Here is a 12,071-nt window from a genome sequence, read left to right as displayed (position 1 = left end):
GAATTCTGGTTCTTTTTTTTTTTTTTTTTGTCGTGGGAGTTTGAACTCTGGGCTTGGGCGCTGTCCTTGTGCTCTTCAGCCCAAGGTGAGCGCTCTACCGCTTGAGCCACAGCACCACCTCTGGTTTTCTAGCAGTTTATTGGAGATAAGAGTCTCACGAGCTTTCCTGCCTGTGCTGGCTTTGAACCACGATCCTCAGATCTCAGCCTCCTGAGTAGCTAGGATTACAGGCGTGAGCCACAGGCACCCAGCTAAGAATTCTGGTTCTTAAATTAATACGTATGTGCTTTAAGAGGCTAACTCTTGGACTAATTGGTTCTGAGACTCTGACAAAGTCATTTACCTATGTGGGCCCAATCTTGGAAAAATTTAAGTAGCTGGTCTTTAATACATTTTTAGCCAGATCTAACAATAGGTGATTGTAATTGTATCCACACTGACCTTTTAAACTTGAACTTTGATTTTTCAGCAGTTCATATGCGTACTTACATATGTCGTATTTGCCGCATCATCTTTACATCTCTGAATATGTTCCGGTCTCACATGCAAGGAAGTGAGCATCAAATTAAGTAAGTGGTTTTTGCCAAAATAGTCCTATGATAACAAAGACCAAGGCTTCATCCTCACTTTTATTCCAGGCCTGAGAATTTTTTTATTAGCATATATTGATTGCACAAAATAATTGGTTTCATTGTGATATTATCATACATGCATATGACATACTTTTATCAAATTTAACCCCATTAGCTTCTCTTATGCTCCATCTCTTTTCCTTAAACTCTTTCCTGGTAGCTTCTATTCTACTTTCATGCCTTTTAATTTAGATCCCACATATAAAAGAACCCATGCATGTTTCTGAGTCTAGCTTACTTTGCTAAAATTATTATTTCTAGTTCCATTCATTTTTCTGAAAATTTATTTGTTCTTCTTTTGGCTATATAATACATATATATACACACATACATATACACACATACATCTATATGTATGTCCATTCATCTACCTATGGACTGTTTCCATAACTTACTTATTGTCAATAGTGCTACAATAAACATAGGTGTTCATGTAACTTTGGTACGTTCTGGTATACATCCAGTAGATGTACAGTCCGACCATATTGTAGTTCTATTTTTAGTTTTTTGAAGATTCTCCAGACTTATTACCATAATGACTTGACTAATTTACATTCCCTGCAACAGTGTATTAGAGTTCTTCTCCTCCTACCTCCACCAGCATCCTCACCAGCATTTGTTGTTTGTTTCTTTGATGGCTGCCATTCTGACTGGGATGAAGTAGAATTTCAATGTAATTTTGATTAACATTTACCTGATGGCTGAAGATGTTGGACTTTTTTTTCATGGATGTATTGGCCATTTGTATTTCTTCTTTAGAAAACTGTTCACTCCAGTTCACTCCATTGACCAGATTGTTTTTTGCAGCTTAATTTTTAAAATTCTGTATATATTCTTCTAATTTCATTATAATAACTGTCAAAAATTTTCTTCAATTCTACAGATTGTTTATTCATTCTGATAATTGGCAGTACAGAAGCTTTATAATCTTATATAATACCATTTGTCAATTCTCGAGATTCTTTCTTGAGCTTTCTATCCCAAAAGTCATTGCCTATGCCTACATCTTGTTTGCTCTACGTTTTCTCCTAGTAGAATCAAAGTTTCCAATCTCAACTGTTTTGAGTTGATTGTTGTTCAAGTTGAGAGACAGAGATCTAGTTGCAGTCATGTATATGCAAATATCAAATTTTGAAGAGGATATCTTTTCTCAAGTATATGCCTTTGGCTCCTTTGTCAAAGATCACATGTCTGTAATTGTGTGATTTTATTTCTAGCTTTTCTACATTGGTCTTCATGCCTCTTTTGGTGTCAGTAGCATGTTGTAGTCATTACTATGATTCTATAGTATAATTTGAAGTTAAGTATTGTGATAACCTCAGTGTTGCTTTTATTCTTGGGATTGCTTTGGTTATTTCTCAAAGGTTAGCATGGTTCAAGGGATTCAGGGTAGTTTGTGCTTCCATATGCATTTTAGGCTTGATTTTTCTATTTCTTTCTTTGATGAAAGGTTTTGGAATTTTGATGGGGATTGCACTAATTTCACATATTACCGTTGTTAATTTAGCCATTTAAAGAATATTGGTTTTTGAGCCAGGCTTGTTATCTTGTTATTGACCTGTTAACAGGTCAATATATAAATAACACCTTGGTTCAGTTTTTCTGGCAGCATATATATATATATATATATATATATATATATATATATGTATATATACATATATGTTTATCCATTTCTTCTACATTTTACAGTTTATTGAAGTATAAGTTTTCAAAATATTCCCTAATAATTCTCTCAATTGTAATGTATCCATTGTAGTATTTCTTTATTCCTCTTTATTTTCTTTAATTTGGGCATTCTTTGTCTTTCTTTTGGAAACTTTACTAAAGGTTTGTCCATAATGTTTACCTTTTCAAAGAACTATCCCTTCGTTTCATTGAGTCTTTGTGTTGTTCTTTTAGTCCCCATTTCATCTCTCTTGTTTATTATTTCTTTCCTTCTAGTAATATTGTGCCGGATTTGTTTTTGTTTTTATAAGTTATTGAGTTGTGTCATTAGGCTATTTGTTTGAGGTCTCTCTGATTTATAATGTAGGCACTGATGACTATAAACTTTCCTCTCAAGACTGCCTTTGCTATTTCCTAAAAGTTCTGATAAGTTGTGTTTTAATTTTCATTACATTTAATTCTAGAAAGTTTTTTCTCCCATGATTTTTTCAATAACCCACTGATCATTCAAAAGACTATTGTTCAATTTCCATTCATTTGTATATTTTCTGTAGGTTGGCTTGCTGTTGATTTCTAGTTTTATTCCATTATGATCTGGTAAGATACAAGAAATTGTTTCAGTATTTGTACTTGTTAAGACCTCCATTATGGCCTAAAAAGTGATCTAACTTGGTAAGCAGAATCCATGAGCTGAAAAAAATGTATTTTTGTGCTAGTAAATGAAATATTTTGTAGATGTCTGTTATGTCATTTTAATTTATGATATAGTTTAACTTTGAAGCTTCTGGGAGTTTTTTTGTCTGAATGATCTATGGATTGATTACCCACTATTATTATGTCTAGACTTCTCTGTTCTTTTTGCCCAGTTATGTGTTTTATACAATTTTATACACCAGAATTCAGCACATACACATATATATATATATTTATTTATTTATAATTGTTATATATTTTTAATTAAATTAGTCCATTTATTTGTATGTAGTAATCTTCCTTATTGTTTTTAATTTTGGTTTGAAGTCTTCTTTGTCAGATGTGGTATTGTTACTTAAGCTTGCTTTTGGATTCTGTATTCTTGGAACTTTTACCATCCTTTCAGTTTTACTCTGCATGTCTTTGCCAATGAGGTAAGACTATGGGTTTTGTTTTTAAATCCAATCAGCTATTCTTCATCTTTTAATTGGGAAGTTGAAACCATTTATATTTAGGGTTATTAATAAAAAAACTTGTACTAATTCTCATTGTTGTGTGTGTTAAACCCAGGGCCTTGAACATGTTAGGCAAGCATTTTATTACTAAGCTACTCCCTAGCCCTTGTGTTTGCTTACTGCCTTTTTCTCCTGAAATATTGTGTATTCCTTTTTTCACTCATTCATCTTAGAGGCTTGCTGTTTTGCTAAGTTAATAACATTTGATTCTTTCTTAATTCTTATTTAACTGTTCTTTTAGTGTGATTTATTATTTTCCAAGTCTTCATAGTTGTATATATTATCTTTCTTTGTCTGTATATAGGACTGCTCTCGGAATTTTCTAAAATACTGGCATCTGTTCATGAATTGGTTTATGCATATCAAGGAAAGTCTTTATTTCTTCTTAAATGTTATAGGATGACATTGCTGGATATAGTAATCTTAATTGGCAGTTCTTTCTTTTTTTATTGTAAAAATACCCTACAGAAGGGTTACAATTACATGGGCAAGGTAATAAGTACATTTCTTATCAAGCATTATTGCCTCTTCCTTTGTTTCCCCTTCCCATCCCTTCCCATCTCCCTCCCCCATCCCCTGTCCCCTGCCTCCCCCACCAAAGTTGTAAAGTTCATTTTTCGACATAATATCTTTGTTTGAAGTACATCATTTCATGCCTGCTTGGCCTTTAAGGTTTCTGCTACTGAGTCAGCTTTTATTCTGATAGGTTTGCCCTCGTAAGTGATTTGGTGCTTCTTATAGCATTTGATATTCTTTACTTGTACATTTAGCAGTTTAACTATAATATGACAGATATGTTCATTTTGAATCATGCCTTATTGGGATACTAAAGCCCCCTGTGTCTGGATGTCCATATATTTTCCTTGATTTAGAATTTTTTTTGCTGAGCTGGGAAGGTGGCTCAGTGGTAGAGCGCTTGCCTTGCATGCATGAAGCCCTGGGTTCGATTCCTCAGCACCACATAAGCAAAAGAAAAAGCCGGAAGTGGCGCTGTGGCTCAAGTGGTAGAGCGCTAGCTTTGAGCTGAAGAGCGAGGGACAGCACCCAGGCCCAGAGTTCAGGCCCCACGACCGGAGCCAAAAAAAAAAGAAAGAAAGAAATTTTTTTTGCTATTATATCACTAAGTAGTGTTTTTGTGCTTTTTTGTTGTTGTTGGTACCACGGTTTGCACTCAGGACCTCACGCTTAGTAGGCTTGTTTTCTAGACTTGTTTGTTCTAACCACTTGAGCCATGTTTCCACTCCAGCCCATTTTTTTGTTGGCTGTTTTGGAGTTGGAGTCTGATGGACTTTCTTGCTTTGAACTTTGACCCTTCAGATATCAGCCACCTAAAGTGTTGGATTACAGGTGTGAGCCACCTGTACCAGGCTCCAAAAATTCTCAAGATTTGTTTTTGGGATAAATTTGTGTCCTCTATATCTTTAATGTTTGGTCATTTTCTTGCATTTTTTTTACTATCTGAATGTACTAGTGCACCCATCTTGTCTTCAAACCCTGGCATTCTTTCTTCTGCTTCCATATAGCTTATTAGTCATGATTGCTGGTGTTCTTTTTATTTAATGTCCTTTTCATTTAATGTTTTCATTTTTAATTTTTCTTTGTCTGTGTGTCTGCGTGTGTATTTGTACTGAGGACTTGAATTCAGGGTCTTTTACTCTTGGTTATCTTTTGGGCTCTTGATTGGAATTTCCAAGATTTCCATTTGGTTTATTTCAGAATATTTCTTTGCTGGGTTTCTTATTCATAACCTGTACTTTCTTACTTTGATGGTTTCTTTGTATTCTTATTTGAAATCATAGATCATCTTTTGAAAATAGGCTTTTGAGACATAGGATAAATAATATCAAATAAGATAACGTTGCATGTATATACAGAGATTGCATAAGAAATATCAGCGAAAGAGTGAGAGGGTAGGTAGGAAAAGAGATAGCAATAGATGAAACAGAGATGATTAAAATGTATGCACATGTGAATTACCATAGTGAAACCCCTTTATACAATTAATACACACTTAAAAATAGACAGGAAATCAAAACAAGTTTTATTGAGGGTGGGTACATTGGAGTCATGAGGGCCAAGGTAGAGGGTGTATGGGAGTGGATATTGTTGAAGTAGTATATTTGCATGTACAAAATATAATAATGAAATCTGCTGAAATTGTTTTAAGAAATTGGGAAGTAGGATGAAGGAGAGTGAAGAAGGGGGTGAGTTTGATCAGAGTACATTTTGTGCAAGTGTATGGAAATGTCACAGTGAAACCTCTTTGCACAACTAACATATGCTATTAACATGTTTTTAAAAAGAGTCTTTTGAATTCTTTGCCCAGCATTTCATCTGATTCACTAATTTTGAATTACTTATTGAAGAGTTAGAAACTTCTGGAGGAGTCATGTTGACTTAGGTTTTATTATTCCTGGTGTTTCTGTGTTGTGATTTGAACAGAGTTCTTCCATTTTTATGTAGGAGTCTTCTTAGTGATTAGCTCAATCCCCAATATCTCAATAGCAGTAGCAACAATACAAAAAGCAAACAAGATCTCTAAGTATAAAACCAGAAACACTCAATCCCATCAATAATGCAAATGAAGTGGTTAAAAATAATGTTAGGAAAACTGTCTGGGCACCAGTGGCTCATGCCTGTAATCTTAGCTACTCGGGAGGCTGAGACCTGAGGATTGTGGCTCAAAGCCAGCCTGGACAGAAAAGTCCATGAGACTCTTTCTGTAATAAAAAGCCAGAAGTGGTGCTGTGGCTCAAGTGGTAGAGCCCTAGCCTTGAGCACAGAAAGGCTTAGGGACAGTGTCCAAACCCCAAGTTCAAGCCCGAGGATTTGCAAAAAAGGAAAAAAAAAATGAAGAAGCTAAAAAAAATTGGAAGTGGAGCTGTGGCTCAAATGGTAGAACACTGGTTGTTGAGCACATAAAGCTCTAGAACAGCACCCAGACACACAATTATGATGGCAAATTTAAGGAGTTGAAGGCATGGTTCAATTAGTACAGCACTAGCCAATGACCAAAAACAGGTACTGAAGTTTGAGACCTGATTTTGGATCTAAAAAGGAAAAAAAAAAAAACCAATTCTCAGGTTTGGAAGCATGGCTCAATTGGCAGAGCACTAACCAATGAACAAAACATCAGGTATGGAGTTCAAGTCCCAGTCTTGGACCTAAAAATTAATAAATAAAATAAATAAAATTTAAAATCTAATAAAGGTAAAATTAATGATAAAGTTATAAAAAGGGAAAGTGGGGGGAAGCAGAATAGAAAGGGATGCAATATGTAAGAAGAATGTGAGATAGATAAACGATTAAAAATAGTGAGGGAACTGGGATACAGGGAGGGAAGGGGAGACATTGTCCACAAAGAAATGTACTCATCTGGGCTGGGAAGGTGGCTAAGTGGTAGAGCGCTTGCCTTGCATGCATGAGGCCCTGGGTTCGATTCCTCAGCACCACATAAGCAGAAAAAAAAATCCGGAAGTGGCACTGTGGCTCAAGTGGTAGAGTGCTAGCCTTGAGCTGAAGAGCTGAGGGACAGCGCCCAGGCCCAGAGTTCAGGCCCCACGACTGGACCCCCCCCCCAAAAAAAAGAAATGTACTCATTTAACTTAGGTAACTATGACCCCTGTGTACATCATATTTATAATAAAAATAACAAACCCCAAATGAAACCATTCGAAAAAAGAGAAAAATCCAGAAAAATAAACCCAGAAATTTCTCCTTGCTGAGACTGGGACACTCCTTACTTCTTTCTTGGCCTCTGCGTTGAGTTTGTCATATAGAAGGCAAATTCTAAAGTTCTTTTCTAAATTCTAAACAGGTTGAACTAGGTCAGGTAGTATGGAGGCTAATGCCTGTATCACCTTGCCTACATGCTCAAGCTAAAACAATATACCTATATGACTGTTTTCACCCAAGTGAACTTTGTGTGCAAGACTAGAATGACTTTAAGAGCTCTCGGTATGTCATTCTTGCCAGCCAAGCTTGTAGACCACTTAGTGAGTGACCCTTCACACATAACATGCTTCATTATTGAGAAATGCCCAAGCAGTGGAAGATTGTCTTCTATTGTCTCTGAACCTCTGTATGTGATAAAGGCAATAAAAACCAAAACAGTCTTTGCTAGGGTCAGACTGAGAGGAACAGTTGCTGATGCTGAGTGATTCTTCCAGCTCTAGCCACATAAGTCTCCTTCCCAGACATGTGCAGAAATACACACATGACTGGTCTTGCTCTTCTCAGAGATCCAACTGCTGCTATTGAATGAAAGCTCTTTCTGCTTGCCTCTAGAGACCATGCTTCCCAACATTCAGACTTACATCCACAAACTGTGTCCAAGTCACAGTCAGTTTCCAGGGCTCACATGAGGTCTCAAAGTGTCTACTTAATAAGCCAGTGAAGCAGAAAAGTTGTTGGAATTTGACGATGTAAAAATGTGAGAACTTCTTTTCTACCTAGCAGTAATGTCAGATCGTAGGATTCTTCTTAAAGATGACTCTTTTTGCAGCATTTGTGACTAAGCTGGTAAACCTAGCACTGGCTTGCTAGTACAAATCTTCTGTCTTAAATTGTGCCGGATTCTTCACTCAAAACACTCACCAAGTGCTTCCTTCTCTCTTTTGCTTGTAACCCCTTTACACATCCCCTTTTGTATACTGGATGAAAGAGGTCTCTGTCTTACAGTTCTACAGTCCAATATTTCTGAGTTTTACCTGGTTGCTGACTATTTCATTCTACTGACTTTCTATAACTCCCACTTGTCCTGGCAGCCCACAATTGTTCTCTTTCAATTTCATAAAACCACATTAAAGTACTGTGTTTGTTTTGATTTGATTTTTTTTCATCTTCCGATTCTGAGGAACAAATTTTGCACCAAAATTGTGAGGTTCTGAGAAATATCTGACTATATCTGAATATTACTACTGTATCATTTTAACACACACATCCTTTTTAACTCTTGTAAAGAAGTAATTTTTATAATTTGCATGAACTTTTGTTAATTTTATTCATTTTGAGAGCAAAGACAATATTCAGGACAAAAAATTCTAGTTACAAGAATTTTCTGTTATTATCCTTGCAGAGAATCCTTTGTAATCAACCTAGTGAAGAATTCAAAGAAGACACAAAACCATTACCAAGATGAATGTGCCAATTATATCAAAGTGCAGAAATCCAGAGAGCTTGACTCCACAACTTGTTTCAGAAAGATGGAAGACAATTCTTTGGAAACACATGGGTACAGAGAAGTTGATTCCAGACGCAGATTTAAAATTTTTGAACAAAACATCCCATTTGAACCTTTCCAGACATACTCAGGACCATACAACAATCCACAAGCAGTAGAAAACCAGTTACCTCATCACTTACCAACTCATTCAAAGACACAAGATTCTTTCCAAGATGAACTTGAAGATTACATCAAGGTTCAGAAATCCAGAGGTCTGGAGCCCAAAACTTGTTTTAGAAATATGAGAGAAAACTTTATGAACCACGAGTACAGAGAAATAGTGGATTCTGGGCCCAAACAAAGAATGGCTCAGCAAAGATTTTCATTTGACAGTTCCCACACCTACCAACAACAATACAATCCTTTACCAGTGGAAGGCCAGTTACCTCATTGGTTAACATCTGATTCAAGCAAGACAAATGACTCTTTCCAAAATGAACTTGAAGATTCCATTGAAGTGCAGAAAGCCAGAGGATTAGAGCCAAAGACTTGTTTTGGAAAAATACTCAGTATCTCTATGGAAACTCACAAGTATGGAGAAATGGTTGATAACAGACCTAGACAAAGAATATTTGAACAAAGACACCCATTTGAGACTTTCCAACACTACATGAGACCATATAGTAGTTCACAGACTATGAAAAACCAGTTCCCTCATTCACTACCTGCTCATGACAGCAAAAGGAGACAAGAATCTGTGAATCATCATCACCACCACACTAGAGAATACTCAGAAAAACCAGTACCCCTCAGCCTTAGTCAGCATAAAAATAACGCTGGCTCACACAGTGTAGAATGTGAAGTTTACAAGCACTTCCCCTTAGAAAATGTTACCCAGGACCATCAAGAAAGTCATAAACACAGACATCAGAAGAGAAAACTACACCCAGGGGAAAGCAAAGGAAGGCCAGAGAAGGAGCAATCCAGACATAGAAGGAAAAAGAGCTATAATTTAGACAAAGATGAGAGCATCAAACAAAATAAAAGATGGGAAGATAAAGTCAAGATCAGTTCAGGAAAACTTAAGCATCGAAAAAATAAAAAAAACCATGAAGCATCCTCTGAGAAAGAACGGAAGCACAAGAGAGAGAAAAAGAAATATATTGAAGAAAGGACAGAAGAAGAAATACTTTGGGATGAGTCAATACTCGGATTTTGAACTATGTTTATCCATGGATGTTTTAAGGAAAATAATATTGACTTGGATAAAGACAGGAGTGTCCAATAAGAGATAGATGAAAGTGTCAGTTCAGGAAGCTTAGTATTTTGTGTTCGCACAGAAATTGAAATTGAATTGAAAGAAGAAATAAAGATACAAGGAAGCTTAAATCTAGCTTTGAGAACATAACATCAGACAAAAAGAAACTAATTGAAAAGAGAAGTGTAAATATTTTGGGATGAGTCTACTGTTGAATTTTAAGCTTTTATTTACCCAAGAAACCAATTGAGAATGTTAAGTTATATAAAGAAAAAATATCAGATGGGAAACAAAAAGGTAGATGCAGTCAGTGTCAGTTGAGGAAAGCTGAATTCCTCCTTTCCTCCCTCCCTTTCTTCCTTCCCTCCTTTTTTCCATTCTCTGGAACCCTAAATGAAAGGAGAAACTCATAAGCCTGAACCTAGTGACTGAGAGAAAGAGAACAGAAGAACAAAGAGAGAAAGAAAACTACTGAAAAAATAAGACTCAATATTTTGGGATGAGTCTGCTCTTGGATTTTAAACTCTCCAGCTTTGTTTTCTTAAAATTTTAAAGTGTAGACTGAAAAGTTTAGTTTCATGAAACTTGTGTTACTTGAATTTTCTGTGTGGAAGCATAATTTAATCTTTATCAAAAGCCAAGTGAAGTGAAAGTATTCAATATGTTTTCATCAAGTTACTTTCATTTTGTAAGAAGATACAAACAACGAATAATTGTTATCTGATTCTTACATATTATGTAGTTTTCCTAAATGGTGTTGTTTCTACTGTGTTCATAAAACTGCAGCATAGTGAATTTTTTATCCATTAGGGAAATTATTTTAAATGAGAGGATTACCAAATGTTGTTTATAACCAAACCACCCTGAGTTCACCTGATCTTGTTTTAATCTTGGAAACATGGTGGAGCTGTCAGAGAGCAAACCTTGCAGAATCCATTCCTTTTTGGATTTGCATTAGAGTTGATAATATTTTATTACTGTTGTGTGTTTGTTCATGTTTCTCAGTATCTTTACAGGAAATATATGAAAGAATTTAGACTGGTTTTTTCTTTGTTAAATCTAATTTGCAGTGTATTTTTGTATTTTCTACTTTTGGAAGTGGAAAACAAAATAGTCTATAATAAACTTATATGATATATACTTTATAAAAGTTCTCAAAAAGTATAGATAAAAAGCAATCTATATTCTGGAAATGTTTATATATTAAAGTATTCTAATTTCTACGTCTTGCTTAATGTAAATGATCATTTTCTTTGTAAAAGTGATTATTCTAAGGGTGAGTGGCAATAATTAAACAGTATTTACTTTATCCTCAGGGGAGATCACAGTTCACAGACATAACTATTTCCATTTCTTTTACATCATGAGCAATACAAGCTAGTATTCAATCTTTAGCACAGTTTAAGCTTAGCAAAATACCGTCAACTAATTACTTGAAACTGAAGAAGGAAAATTTTAAAGGAGTAGAGAGTCATGAGGGTTTATTACCTTTCAATTCTTTGGTTTTCAATTTTTATACTCTATTTCTCCCTTTTTATGATCATCACCTCCTGTAGGCATTTGAGAATCACTACTGTGTCACGTCATTCCAATCTAGGATTTGTCTTAGTTGTACAATCAAGTTGTCATGTGAAGTAAACATATTTAATATGTTACAATTGATTCTTATTTAATATGTTGAATCAGAATCCAATATAGAGTTGCTAGGAATAGGAACAATAAGCTAATATATCTTGCCAATCCTAGCAAAAATAAGTAAATTTTGCCATTTTTCCCCTTGTGATTTGAATAAATATGTGCTGAAGCATTGTATTATTGGTTGGCTTTATAGCTAGTTGAATGAATAATACAAAACAACTAGATGGTAATAAAATCAACTTTGGTTCTATTAGACATTTGAAGGAGATGGCGGGGGGGGGGGGGGGCGGCAGCGGGGGAGTGGAATCCATGGCAGAGCAAATAAGCTGGATTTTCAACCTAGGCAAATTCTCTTTTTTGAGCACATACAAAAATGTATTTTTTCACAGAAAATGCAAAATAAGTACAAAAGAATTATTATAATTTTTAAGTTGGAAATATTCTTTCATAAATCCACTTTTGACTAATCTGAAAGGGATTCATATCTATATATATATGGAGGG

General features: G+C 35.3%; 1 protein-coding gene across 1 annotated transcript in view; it reads left to right on the top strand.

Moving 5' to 3' along the window:
* Positions 1-9,891, top strand: part of Zmat1 (zinc finger matrin-type 1) — a 39,282-nt gene extending 29,391 nt beyond the window's left edge. Inside the window, 2 exon segments of the mRNA XM_042667414.1 lie at positions 470-569; positions 8,586-9,891. Coding sequence (XP_042523348.1) covers positions 470-569; positions 8,586-9,891 — 1,406 coding nt within the window.
* The last annotated feature ends 2,180 nt before the right edge of the window (positions 9,892-12,071 follow it).

The sequence above is a fragment of the Dipodomys spectabilis genome, unplaced genomic scaffold (genome assembly GCF_019054845.1).
Source record: "Dipodomys spectabilis isolate Male_0828 unplaced genomic scaffold, ASM1905484v1 ptg000399l, whole genome shotgun sequence".
Classification (NCBI taxonomy): domain Eukaryota; kingdom Metazoa; phylum Chordata; class Mammalia; order Rodentia; family Heteromyidae; genus Dipodomys; species Dipodomys spectabilis.
The sequence above is the reverse complement of the archived record's forward strand: the minus strand, read 5'-3'. Positions and strand labels throughout refer to the sequence as shown.